Source organism: Carettochelys insculpta, chromosome 1 (assembly GCF_033958435.1).
Source record: "Carettochelys insculpta isolate YL-2023 chromosome 1, ASM3395843v1, whole genome shotgun sequence".
Classification (NCBI taxonomy): domain Eukaryota; kingdom Metazoa; phylum Chordata; order Testudines; family Carettochelyidae; genus Carettochelys; species Carettochelys insculpta.
This window is the reverse complement of record NC_134137.1, coordinates 367,381,536-367,396,051: the sequence shown is the minus strand read 5'-3', so window position 1 is coordinate 367,396,051 and position 14,516 is coordinate 367,381,536. Positions and strand designations below refer to the sequence as shown.

The following is a 14,516-nucleotide window of genomic DNA, read 5'->3' as shown; positions in this document are numbered from 1 at the left end:
GCCTTGTTGTTTTTGGTCTGCATGCTGGCTTGTGTTAAGCTTCTGGGACCGAGGGATGGCATTAGCAAGAGTCTCATGGCAGTGAGGTATAGATTCAATAGTGGCAGTAGAAGCTGCTGACTCTCAGTTCAGAGTAACAGTGCTCCTTCCATCTGGCTTTTATTGATTTGCTGGCCTTAAAATACACTGGACTTGTCTTGGACTCCAGGTGGTGTGGGGCCAAGAGACCTTGGGGTTAGTGTTCCCCATAAGCTGAGTACTTAGGTGGCTGCCCAGAAGAGACTCAGATGCTGCCCAGCTGATCAGCAGAGTGCCACAGTAGGCAACGCGTTTGTATTGGTGCTCACATCCACACATGCCTTGGTGCACATAACAAAAATGTATTCCACATGTGGATGGGAAAAAATTAGAGGGAACCCTGCTGAGGGCCACTAGTGGCCCTTATTGCCTGAAAAAAGCTCATGCTATGTTTTAGCATTATAGACCTCAATCTCCTTGGGCTCTTCTCACCACCACTTAAATTTTGATGTCAAAGATTTTCCCTTGGGCTTCAGCCTGGAGCTGCTTGTATGACTCTTCTGCAGGCGTGATACATCGTTTTTAAATGAGAACAACGCTGAGATCTAGGGCCTGCTCTACCAGAAAAGAAAAGATCACCTCACGTAGCAAAACAAACAAACAAAACACACACCACCACCACCACCACCACAACTCTGGTGAAAGCAGGCAGGGTAAGAGAGAATGGCAATCTTTAATCCCTTCCAGAAACGTTCATCAGCCAGTTGCTCCTGTAGATACTGCTGACATTTCTTTTAAGCCATTCTATATATTCAAGGGACTTGATCTTGAATTTTCTTTAGTACTGATTTTGCCTGCTTGTGATGCCTTGAAGCAAACTGGAAATTTATGAGTGATCTAACAAGATGACTGTTTAACAGTTACCAGTTCCATGTATAGGCCTCATGATATGGACATCCTTCCTATCTTGTGCATTAACAATGACATACTTAAGAAGGTGCCCATGCCTGGAGCACAAGTGTCTCTCCAGGTGGTCTTACACTTCTCACTACATCTACAGAGGGTGTTCATAATGACCCCACCACATTCTATGCATTTTCTCAGGCACAGGATGCTGTTGGGAGTGAGCCTTTCCTACTTCATCTGCCATTCCAGAGATCTGACTCCTGCCCGACCTGGGCGTTAAAATCTCAGAGGAAACTGATCTTATCCTCCATGGGAATGCTGGTAAAGACTCTGTCCAGATTTGTATAGAATTGTTACTTAATATCCTCAATACAATCCAGCATTGAGGCATAGGCACAGATGACAAACTGGTTGTTTTTGAGCTCAATGCAAAGAGTCTTAAGATAGTCATTGATTCCTGCAAGAAATTCTGTAAGCCAGTGTTTCCCAAATGGGGTTCTGTGAAGTGAAAATAAGCATTCCATGACAAGATTCCTCTGTGGATTCCTGCCCTGCCACTGCTGAAAACACTACAACTACATTTAATTGGTTTAACGACCAGCAGGGTGGTGGGAGGGATCCAGCCATTAAACCAATTGAATTTAGTTCCATCATTTCAGCAGGGGCAGGGCAGGGAGCCGCTGAGAGTTGCTCACTTATCCCATATCCAGGCAACCACAGCCCTCCAGTGGGCATGAGTCCACTCACCCCCACCAGCAGAACATCGCCACGCCTACCTTCCTTCTGCTGGGTGCATGTGGCTGCCTGTGTAGGCTCCCCAGCCAGCACCACAAATGGGTTAGTCCTGGGGGCTGGCTTTGGAGCTGAGGTGGATTAAGCCTAGGGATGTGAGGGGGTTGAGGGATTGGGGGGTAAAGCCTGGGGATGAGGGGCAGATTTGGGGCCTGAGGGCTGAAGTGGGTAAAGCCTGGTGATGGGGAGTGGGTTTGGAGGCCAAGGGGGCTAGAGCTTGGGAATGGGGTTCCACAAAATTGTTTTGAGTTTAAACGGGTTCCATGGCCAAATAAAACTAGGAGACACTGCCGTAAACTGACAAACTGAATCCTGATTGCAAAACTAAAACCATCAACTTTCATGCCTGTCCTGCCTGCCTGTCCTCTGCAGATTTCCCTTTCAAAAAGGTGCAGCCACATCTACCTTCTTCCCTTGATTAACCTTCATCTCGTTACCTTGTCTTACTCAGGCAAGCAAACTTGATGCATCTCACACGTTCTCTGATGATAGCAGTTCTTCATTCTGGCCATATATTATCTTTAGTATTCATCACAGTGCAAACATTCCATGTAGCTAAAGTCACTGTCTTTTCACAGGTTTGACCACAGTCAGAGCGATCCCACTAGACAAAGTAATCAAGCTAGTAGTGTATGAGACAGCCTACATATAGAGCATGTTTTCTAGCCTTATCCCCCCGTGGGGTGAGCAGCAGAGATCCCAAAGAGGACTTCACAGTCACTATAGTAGCTGCAGAATTTCACACAATTTCAGTCCAGCTATAAGATGACCATTTAACTACTACTGAAAAGGTGTAGATGCTAGCTAGGGACTCCCAGATTTACTAATCTTGTTCCCACCACTAGTTCATTGTTGCAGGGTTTAAAAGATTGGAAAGAGGCCATTTCTCATGGCAGAAGGCTGCATGGCATTTTTTTTTAAACACATGGGGAAGTCGGTGTGCTTACAACAGCAGCCATGATCACAACAAGCTGGAGGTCCAGGGCCAATGGCAGGAAAAGGCCAAGATGACCCTAGATTTCCAACTTGCTGCAGCCTTCATCTGCTTTCATAACTGTTGAGATCCAAGAACTCACTTTCACGTGACCCACCACTGAGCACTTGTGAGGATTAGGCTATGCTTTGTCTAGAACAGGGGGTTAGCAACCCCTGGCACGAGTGCCAAGAGTGGCACGTGAGCCAATTTTCATCCACAGGTGAAGCAGGAGCTCAGCCCCGCTCCTCCTCCTCCTCGATGCAGCTGGGAACTTGTTCAAAGTCATGCCAGCTGTGGATTAACAAAAGACCAGCTAATGCTACTAACCAGCACATAAATAATAATGCTCTGCATCTTAATTTATGTATTAATGAAGGTGTTTTAAGTAGGACTGGTAGTGACTTCAGAAAAGCATCACTAGCACTCAGACCATACATAGAGGTCAAAAGGTCAAATTTTGGCACTCCACCAGGCAACGTTGCTAAGCCCTGTTCTAGGATTCTCCTCTGACCTGTTCATCTCAAGAGATCCTCTCAGAACAGGATGCTCCTGACAAGTTAGCTCTGTAGGTCACTGAAACATGCGAGCCTCTTCATCACAACAAGGTGACAGTTTCCAAATAGGATTACTGTGACTAAGAAAACTGTGGTTCAGAGAGAGCAGACCAACCAACATACCATCAGTGGTTCTGCAGCTGAATAGCACAATTACAGGTAGATATCACTGAACAAGGTAAGAGAATGGGGGCAGTGCATTGAATGCAGTCTAAGCCAGAGATCTATAGCTAGATCTCTGTCTAATTGAGGACCCATAGAGCAGGGAGAATGACCCTTCCAACAGGGAACATGGGAAGTGCATGTGGAAGAGTAGATACTAAGGTAGTCATAATGGGCAATGAGATTTTTAGCTGTACTCTTAGCTAACAAACTAAGTATTAGTTCTCTCTCAACACTAATTGCACTGTCAGATATTAATAACTGGCATATTAATGCTGATCTGTCAGATGCACATTTCAAATTCATCTAGGAATTTTCTGAATAATTGTATATTTTCTATCTTAAAACAAAGATGCATCTTCAATTTATTCTGACAACTCTTCAGCATAAATTTAAGATGCTCAGAAAGAAAACTGTGTTTATGAATCAGCCTTTGATAATCCTGAAACATGCTCAGGGAGCTTTAAAGATTATTTACTCAAAATTTGGATTCATATTAAACTATTTAAACCAGTTAAACTACTCATATTAAACTATTTAAAACATTCGGACTTCAGCTCCGTTGTAAACAGCAGAAGTTTTTCTGCAGTGATAAAAGTATTACAGCATTTCCATTTACCACGTGAGATTCTGGAAACATACAGTAACACTTGTTCTATTTCCCAAACTTGCATCCCCACAAAATGCTGTAGAGATTAGACTGCTCATATTGACCATTAGCTATAGCTGTTAACTTTGCTCTTTTTCAATGAGCTACAAAGGAGTAGCCAGCATTAATGATCTAAATCTATGTAAAAGGGACTTATTTAATAATAATATTATTCATAACAAAATAACTGATTTAAGCAGAGTAAATGTGGTGTTTTTCAAAAAAAGGGCAGTTTTTTTAGACCTGGTCTATATTACAGAAGCAAATTATTGCATGTCTGTCAATAAACTGAAATGCATCTTGCATCCCATACGTAAGTATTTTCATTCCATTTGTGGCCTTTCTAATCTATGTAAATTACCTGGATCACTTACAAGGACAAAGGGTCAGCTGACTACTAGTGAGGACACCTCCTGTTAACAGGATGGAGTGTATGCTAATAACTGTCATGTTCTGACAGCCTGCCACTAAACAATTACATAGGCCCTTCCCCCTCTTAATTCAGACATTAAGACAGACATTCAGGTTAAAAATCAGGATAATCAGAATGCATGGTCTTTACACAACAAGACAAGGTCCTTTGAACACTAGACACTTATTACAAACAAGATGGAAAGAAGGGATAGAAGATAGCTATTGCACCATGTACACAGATTTTTAAATGGAAAAAATAGCATGGGAACCAAGAACCAAATCCCTTGTATTCAAAGCAATTAATACAATCCTGAATGGACTAGGACTATAAACCACACACTCTTTATAAGGCTGCTCTCTAGATGACCCAAGACATCTGAGAATCAGAGGCTTCAATATTAACAGCTGCAGACCAAAAGCAGCTGCGTACTTCCAGGATTTCATATCAATCTAAAAGCATTAGATTATTTCTTCATAGCAAGCACATAAAGTACTAGATGAGCTTTGGCAGAGAATAAGGGCTAGATACATAACACAGATCAGTCTGTTTTAATATAATCTTCTCTACACATATTCCTTTTTTTTTTTTTTTTTTTTTTTTTTAAATAAACCATTTGACTCTAAGGCTATTTGCAAATAAAGTTCTCAGACCCGTTAAAACAGGCAAACAGGGAGAAAATGATAGAGCTCTTAATCGGTAGAATTCCAAGTGCCACACAGATGATAGATGCAGTCAGCATATCCATTCAAAAAGCTGCTGACCATAAAGAGAGGAAGAAAGAGGTCATGAAAGGTTTCAGTACAACAAAATTCCCATGACAGCTGAATGGTTATTATCTCGACAGCCTTAGCTATTATCTTGAGATTGTGCATAACACACAAAAAAAAATCTCACACAAACTAATTACTACTATAGCAGTACCTATCCCCAAGTCTAGCATAAAAAGGACTCTTCTATTCTTGTGCTCTTGTGTAAAGAGCATGATTTTGCATACTGATTATCTCACTGTTAACCTGAAGTCTGCTTTGTACCTGAGATTAGAGGGATGTGCCCAGATTATTCTTTAGTAGAGGACCCGTGAAAAGATGAGAGTGGTCAGAGCTCACTGCACTGTTTGTGTTAGCAGGTTAGGTCCTCATCTGCAAGCAGCTGACCCTTTGTTACTGTACTATCACTTTATCTTACTGCTAACTTCCCCGGGATAATCTGTATAATAGGATTTAGTGATTACCATTCTGTATCACTCTGAAGCCTAGAATGAATGTTACAGAACCAGTATGAAGCAAAGGAAACAGCTACCATCAGTGGGAAAGAAGCATCCCATGGACTGGATGTGGTTTGCCAGGGTTAGCCACTGGCAGGCCACCAGACACTCACTTTATCTATGCATCCACACGTATAGCTGCTCACAGCTCTCACTGGATGCAGACCACCACTCCCAGCCAAAGGGCGCTGCAAGAAGTGGTGTCCTGGTCTGCGACACTTCTTGCAGCACCCACTGGCCATGACTGGCTAGCAGCTACAAACAAGGCTGATAACTCCTTTTTATTAAACTATCAAAAGGTTCAGTCACCATTGGGATTTGCAGTCTGCTACTGTCAGTTTTTTAGTTCATGCCATTTTGGCTCTATAAATAGTAACTGAACAGTGTACACTAAAGCACCCATGCCAAGAGCCCAAGACCAGAGAGGCTGGCTTACTTCTGCCATCACTACCACCTATACTCTACAGCTGAGCTGCATGCAAGAATTTTATTGGTTGTATGAGAAAGATTGCACAGAAAATGGATTACTTGGCCTAACTGCCACACCTGTGGATAGAATGGGCTTTCAGATATGATTAAAGTATTTCTCTTGAGTAACACAAACTACTTTTTCTTGGAAAAGCTTTATTTTTGATGTCATGGTTTAAACAAAACATGAGTCACCAAAAGATTTATAATAACCATAACTATCATCAGAAAAAAGAAAGCAAGTCACAAGAGTATCCATACTAAAAGCTGTTCCAGTATGAACAATCTTAGTTTGCTTTCTAGTTTTAAGTGTCCCCTTAATCCATAAGAAAATACCACCAGAGAAGTGTGCATCATGGGTAAGCGTACGACAGGTTGTACGTCCCAAAACCAGGACTCTCTGGTCTGGCAACATGCGCAGTACAGACCATGAATGCTCCAGGACAAGAGAGCCCTCTGGTGGGGAGCCTACTGACAGAAGAGCAGGTGGCTGGGAGCTCAGCAGGGCTGGCATTGGCCAACCTGGCTATGGGTAGAACCAGAGTCCTCAAGGAGACGAGAGCTGGCATCCAGTAGCCCATCCAGGGCTGGGGCTGGCCACAGCAGGGGCAGTGCCAGCATCCGGAATGGGCAGCAGCCCAGCTGGGCCAACCAGGGCAGAAGCACAATCAGCCATGGGGAGGGGCAGCAGGGGGAGAGGAGAGAAGACTGGAGGCAGGGGCCTCCCTTAGTCTGGCAAATTCCTTCATTTGAGACTGATCAGGTCCCGAGGTTACTGGACCCAGGAGGTCCAACCTGTAGATACATGTGACTTAGTATTTACACTGCACATTCTTGTTTAACACACTAAAGCCAAGTTAAATAAAGCGTTACTCTACTTTTTTTTCTTTACTTACCTCTGTCTAGGAACTATGAAGAGAGCTCGTACTAACTTTCTTCTATTGGCTTTTGTGTTCATACTCATGCAAAAATCCATTGCTGCCTGTGAGGGAAAAATCAATGTTTCACTTTTAAACCTGAGCTTCTACATATAAAGCAGTAAAACTTACATATTAGAAGTGTCTGTTACTTAAATCAAGGTTTTGCTACATCCAATTGCTTAAAAACAATATAATCTTCATTTTCTAGTTAGAATTTACACATTCAGAAGATATAAGGGTTTTCAAGCTCTCTGACCCATGGCCCATCCCACTCAACACAAACCTTTCCACTAACCACCAGCCAAACATCCATGTTGAAGGAATGCCTTTGTTTATTTCTAAATACTTAAAATACTAAATTATTCACATTGGGCTAGTGGAGCTGTAACATAAGGGGGTGTATGTAATCAGTAAGAAATATTAATAATGAAAAACAAAATAAACAGAATAAGCACTCTATCATGTTTACCCAACTTCATTTGAAATAAAATAAAATATTAATTTGTGTCTTAAAAAATGGTTTCAACACTGTCTTTATGTATGGTGGGGTAGGGAACCCTTTTTGGATTGGGGGCCTCTATCTACAGAAAAATCAGTCAGGGGCCTCAAAAGTGAGCAGCAACTGCCCCCCTCAAAAAATCATACCACCCCCTCAACACTCACTGATGTTGCCCTCACTGAGATACCTCACTCATCTGGCACTCCAGCTCCACAGTGTATTAGGCGGGGTGGGAAGGGAGACAGTGATGACCAAGCTTCAAGGCCTCCCCCACAGGCAAGATTAATTCTTTTGGGGTCCTGTGGTTAGCAGTTTTTGTGAGCCCCACCCTGAGGCAAGGCCAAAATGAGGAGTTCAGTGTGCAGGAGGGGGTGCCAGGGAGTGGGATAGGGATGGGGGTGAGGGTGGAGGTCTGGGTGGGAGGTAGCGTGCTGAGGTCAGCTGGGAGAGGTGGTCTGGCTAGGAGGGAGGGTGCAGGAGCAGGCTAAGGGTGGAGGGTTGTGAAATGGTGGGAGGGTGCAGAAGCGAGCCAGGGTGGGGTGCTTGGCCCAGAGGGAGGTTGCAGATAAAGACTGAGGGTTAGTGCTCTGGAAAGCAGGGGAGGTGCAACAGTGGGCTGGATGTGAGGTATCTGGCATGGAGGAAGGGTGCAGGAGCAGGCTGGCAATAGGGTGTCTGGCCATAAGAGGGTGAAGGAGCAAGGGTGCATGCAGGGTCTGGCTGAGGAGGAGAGAGAAGGATTGATGAAGGATGCAGGATCAGGCTGGTGGGGTAGGGTGTCTGGCTAAAGGCGAGAATGAAGTAATAAGGTAGGGTGCAAAGTCTGTCGAGGAGAGAGAGAGAGTGTGAAGGATGAAGGAGAGGCGCAAGAGCCCACGAAGGCTTGGAGGTCCAGGAGCCAGGTGGGAAGGGGTGAGGGAGCCAACCAGGGCAGTGGGGCTGAGAGAGCTGGGAGGTAGGGGAAGCCGACTGGGGGACTCGGAGAACTGGGTGGGAAGGGGGTGCAAAGGAGGATGAGGGTACAGGGGATGGCCATGCGGCATGGGCACTTAACTGATGCCACGTTCCCTGCTGCTCCCCAGGTACCACTCTCCACTGCTCCCATGGGCCAAATTTTCGCCCATGGGAGCAGCAAGGAAACCCTCTCAGAAGTGGTTTCTGGCACTGCATTTCTCCCAGCAAAGAGGAAGGGGAGTGCTTTTTCCCCCCATCCCTGGGGACTGCATCCAGCATGCGAGGCTTGGGGCTACCCCTGCCTGCAGTGGGAAGGTGGTGCAAGAACTCTGGGTGGGTGAGCCCCAAGCCTTGCAGCCCACCTGTAAGACAGCTGCAGACTATTATATAGTCTGCAGATCACAGCTTGAGAACCAGTGCACTAGATGGAAAATGGAAACTTTGAGTTGATGGGGAGACAGACAAAGAATGAGTCAACTGTCTGGAAAACAGTTGCAAGGTTCACTAGCTATGAAGAGAGGCTGCCTTTTCTACAGGACCAACAGCCACATATGGCAACTGTGCAGGTACAATAGATATTACTGATTTAACTCCATAAATGAATGATATGATTCCAGAATAAGAATGCCTTCTTCTGAATTAACTTAGTCCACTTCCTCCAAGGATTAAGCCATTTTGGGATAAAGCATTCTTGTTCCTGAATAAAGAGGATCCACACATGGAATTAACCAGGACAAGCTGCTGGACTTCAAACTCACAGTATAACTTAATTTAAATTAATGTGTGTGCGCAGAAAGGCCATAAGTATCACAATCCCCATGCGCAGAGTAATGTCTGATTCTGGATTCTAACTCTTGGCATAGGCAAGTCCTTACCCAACTGCTGCTTTTGTGACGAAGGGAGGAGGACGTACTCAAGATCAGGAAGGGACCCTACACCTGATAGACTCTCAAGAGTGAAGGTCTTTCAAAAACCAAGCAGCAGAAGTAGTTGATTTGGCCCACATAGGGCCTTATGATCTGATATGGCTATACAAAATACGAAAGAAATTGCCAAGTCAGCTGTCTGGGAAAAAGACAGAAGTATCTGAATTTGTGTGTAAACTAAAAACATCTTGCTAAAGCCTCCACAGTCTACCCTGTGGCTTATAGTTTCTCTTGCTATTAAACTGGTACAAACACATGAATTACATTTTAGATCAAATTAATATGCAAGGCTTAGCATTCTGGGATTAAAGGAGCATAATACATTAATGTGACTTTACCTTGTCTATGAGGTCTCTGTTGACACAGTTCGGAAGTTGCAAAAGGAAAGCATCTACTATTAGTTTTAAGTGAGACCCAGTACTGGCTTCTTCATCCTCTTGCTCTAGTAGAAAGCAAACAAACAGCACATTTTGTGGTGCACAATACCAACCATTGCCTTTAATTTGCTAAATGTGATACACGGGTCTGTTCAGTGCTTACAATACTCACCTATCAAACACCTGCATGGAAAGGGAAGCGACAAGGAAGTTACCTATTAACTAATCTAAAGACTATTGTCTGGATACCTTCCAATCCATGGTCTATGAATAAGTATCTTCTACCAGTTAAATTACACCCAGAGGTGCATCAACAACCACATCTCCCTACCAAGACTTGCAAGGTTCTTTCAATCATAAGATGTGGGTCACACAATCTTCCTGAGGAGTGGGAAGGCAAAGAACAGTTACTTACCTTACAGTAACTGCAGTTCTAGAAGGTGCAATGTCCGTTTGGATTTCACTTATGATGTTCATGTGCCTCAAGCACATGAGATCAGATACTTTGAGCAGCAGCATCTGTTGGGACTGCACCTGCATCCTGGATGCCACGTAAGTGCATAAAAGGTGGGGTGGACCCATCTGATCCCTCAGTTCCTTTGGCAATACAGAATCCAGATGGTAGAGAGGGGAGGGAGGGCAGGTCATGGAATCCATGTGAACAAGACATCTCCATGAACCACAGTTACTGCAAGGCAAGGAACTATTCTCTCTTCCGCTAATCCCAACATAGATGACTTGCAAATTTCAGAAACTGACACGCTTCTCCAAGAAATCACAGATGGTGTCTGGTGTATCACCTATACAGACGGAGTTAACTTAGCTGTTTCATACCATGATTTAATAAAACTGGTTACCTGCCTAGACAATATTTGAGTAAATATTGCTTGTCATTAATTCTCTCTACAATGCTAACAGCCTAGAAAGAAGAGCTCCTATCTTCAACGTTACAAGCAGCCTGGGAAAGCTTCTGGGAAACCTTGTTTGATATAGTAATATGAGAGAACTCTGTGCACAACAAAGGTGTGCATGTCCTTTGCTTTGGTTTAACAAGGACCTGGGGTGGGAGGGGACTGGAATGCAAATCACCAGATTTCACACCATTTCTATTGAAAAGTAGGGTGCAGCCGAGGAGTCTTTTAGAGACCCTAAGCATAACAGAGCAGTCCTATGAGCTCAAATCTCTCATGTGGCTATGAATGTTGCACAGTGCAAAGAAAAGTGAACTGCAGGGGTTCAACTTTACATCTGTGAATGGAAAGAAGAAACAGAAAGCTGACTGGACCCACTCTGCCCTTTATGCTTTTAGGCGGGGAGTGTGACAGCATCAAAAGCACAGGGGCAGCCCTAAATGGGCATTATAGACCAAAAGAACCTAATCTCGGGTATCTGTGCACTAGAAGCAAAATCCATGCGGACAATAATTCCACAAGAGACAGAGGGTGTGGTGGAACCAAGGCACCCAGGAAGAGCATCCCATAAGCTCCATCAACAGGCAAGGCAGAATATAAACATGTGTGACAGTCCTGAGAGACAAGAGGTACTGCAAGTGCAAGTGCAAGCCATATGTTCTTGAAATACTTCTCCATATTTGCCAACTGTCTGATATTTAAAAACGGTCCTTTATGCTCTCTGTTCTAGCTAAAATCCTGGGCAGCTAGTAAAACAGTTAAAAGCTAACCTTTTGACTTTGGAGTGTCAATGGAGGGGAACATATGAGAAGGATGCCTGAGACAGGGCCTCTTTTAAGCTTCTGCCATCCACTGGAGTTTCAGATTTGAGCAGGGCAGCACAAATGTAACATGGAAGAGAGTGAGGCAGTCCAGGCAGAAAGTAGTCAACATGGCTCTTAAGCACAGAGGGGGAGAGAACTGATAAATCCTTCCCCGAACCAACTTTAGGCTAAGTGGGAGAAAGAGGCACGTGAGCAGAATGCAGAGGAATAGAGAACACAGGGAAACAAGGAATACAAAAGAATTTGTGCAGTCCCAAACCTCCTTCCATTGCCAGGAAAGAAAAACGGGAAGAAGACTGAGCATTCACAACTGAGTGTGAAAGAGATTCCACCTGAACACAGAGAACTTAGACCTTCCATCCTTCACTAAAGGTGGTTTTTTTCCCATCTGAGGAAGTGGGTTTTACCTATGAAAGCTCATGACCTAATACATTTGTTAGTCTCTAAGGTGTCATAGGACTGCTTGTTAAAATTCACCAGACTGCACATAACAGCTCTCAAGCCCAAGCCAGAGGCATTTGATTATTTTTCGTCTTGGAGAGATGACTATGGAAATGGATTTGAAATGTCCCCATCTCTATTTTCTCCTGTTTAGGCTTCTGTAGTTGTGCTCTCCTGACCCATTTCCAGCACATTCTTTGGTAGCTTTCATGGTTCTCTCTCCAAACAGCCTCTATACTCTGTAGGGGACCTCATTTGTTCTCATTATCTGAGCCACCATCTCAAAGGTGACAGCTCTTTTGGAGGAAAAACAAAAAAAAAAAAACCCAAAACCCTACCTCTGCTCCACTTCTCTCTCCAATGCCTAGCAGACAATCCTTCTGGGAGAGGTCCCGCTATCATTTCAATAGTTCATCTGCTCCACACTTCTCTTTTTTATGTATTGTTTTTACATTTAACAATTAGAATGGAAGAAGTAAAAGTACTTATTTTATACACTTAACAGAATATTATTTCACTGTTTTCCTGCATGGTCTCAGTTCCCTATTTTGTTTCTTGGAATCTTTCACAGCAACTAAGAGAAAAAATGTTTTCATTAAGAAAGCCCACAATAATTGTCAGGAAACACCAGTATTGCTGTAATAGCTGAAAATACTTTTTTATTTTCATTTACTAGAAGTCAAGTTGATACGAGCTTATAATTTTCAGAGGAAGAGATGGGGAAGAAACTAAAGCCTTTTCATCATGAATTATCCCTAATACCTGCTGCAACTGCTGCAGAAGATAGTCTGAGGAACCACAGGTTTTTCTCCCGCCAATTCCCTTGTCCCTTAATGCGTAACAATGACCACACTCCACCAGGTAATTATATAGATGCTCCTATTACTGCTTCCCTGGGCTCTACAGCTGCTTAGCAGCCTCTGGGCTAGTTGCTTCTGTCTCCCCTAGAAGCAACAACCTGCCAGGAGGCAGAGACAGTTTCAGCTTTCTTGGTCCTATTCGTCTCCGGCCTCCCTGTTTAGGCTGCTGACAAAGGAGCAATTAGTAACAATTACTGATTTTTTTTAAATGTGGTCACCTCTGCACTGTACTAAAATCATTAAATTAATTTCAAACCAAGCAACCATTACATGGTGATGGCTTTCAGATGTTACTAACCATGACTGGATTCAAATCAGTATCTAGGGTCCTGATTCAGTTTTGCACTTGGGCATGTGCCTAACTGCTTTGTTGACTTAGAGACTTGGTGAAGAAGGATTCTAGCTTCCTAAGCCATCCAATCCCTCAGGATAATTCACAGCAAATACTTCTCAACATGCTGTTTTTTTTGTTTTTGTATCTAGAACAGCCCTCCCAGTCTTCTAAATAGGATACTGAGAAATAGGCATAATATTCAAACTCATTTTGTGAATGTTCTTTCTTTTATAGACTACTTGGTATTAGAGACCTATTTTTAATCCTAGGTATGTGTCGACACCAGCTTCCTTCTACTCCCAGCACTTGTGCCCTTCACCGTGCACACTCCTCTCTTCTTAATAGTCCCTTTGTCTCCCACCACATAGCTTCATTCTTTCAACGTGCCGAGCAACCTCCTCTCCTTCAAATAGCACCTCAAAACTCACTTCTTTCAGCTTGTTTTCCGTCACTATTTTCAGCTCCGGTGCTATCTGCTCCCTTTCTCTTGCCTGAGCATACTAAAAATAAAACAAAATTAAAATGTACCCAAAAGAAACATGACAGAAGTAAAATTCTTTGATCTAAATTCCTTATAATGATACCTTTGAATGAGCAGTTTCAACTTCCCTCCTGAGTATATATCCTCTTTTTCCTCCTCATGACTTCATTACTTCTTGTTATAGTAACATTCAACAAAAATGCTAAACTTGTTGGGTGAGGACTACTACTTATTCATCAATAAAACTGCACACACACTATATGCCATATCAATAGCCTTTTTTTGTAAAGTCAAATGGACTTAATTTATTGTACAATTTTATTTAGAGTCCAATATGATATCTTCAAAAGATGTCAAACCTATCCATTGCCTGGGGGCCTGCAAAAACTAGTTCAAATTATGCCCTAGTAACTTGTTATGGGAAAAATGAAAATGTGGGGATGCACTTATGTTACTAACACTCCCTAATGGACAGGCAAGCTCAGAAACTGAAATGACTCTTCTGCATTGGCAGCAATTGGAATAGTAGGACAGCTGACTGGTGGTCATTTTAACACTTTTTATTGGGGCAAAAAGCAAGTATTACTCAAAGATGCTTGTGTATGGTGCTAAAGCAACTTGGCTCTCTCACAATTTAGGATAAACAGTACGGACACCCACAATCAAAGAAAAGGCTGTTTTGGAATTATACAGCACCATCACACACTGAGTTTTCAGTAACAGCGTTTGCAAAAAAGCAAGAAAAGTCTCTCCTTAGGTTTTCAAATTATTGATTCAATCACTCC

General features: G+C 43.2%; 1 protein-coding gene across 4 annotated transcripts in view; it reads right to left on the bottom strand.

Moving 5' to 3' along the window:
* Positions 1 to 14,516, bottom strand: part of UPF2 (UPF2 regulator of nonsense mediated mRNA decay) — a 141,171-nt gene that overhangs the window by 92,325 nt on the left and 34,330 nt on the right. For 3 of the 4 annotated variants that reach the window (XM_075017949.1, XM_075017951.1, XM_075017950.1), the window contains exons 7-9: positions 13,679 to 13,750; positions 9,842 to 9,945; positions 7,101 to 7,186 (exon numbers count right to left, since the gene is read on the bottom strand). In XM_075017949.1, the coding sequence (XP_074874050.1) occupies positions 7,101 to 7,186; positions 9,842 to 9,945; positions 13,679 to 13,750 (262 nt within the window). The remainder of the gene's footprint in view (positions 1 to 7,100; positions 7,187 to 9,841; positions 9,946 to 13,678; positions 13,751 to 14,516) is intronic. The other variant, XM_075017952.1, reaches the window with a different exon arrangement.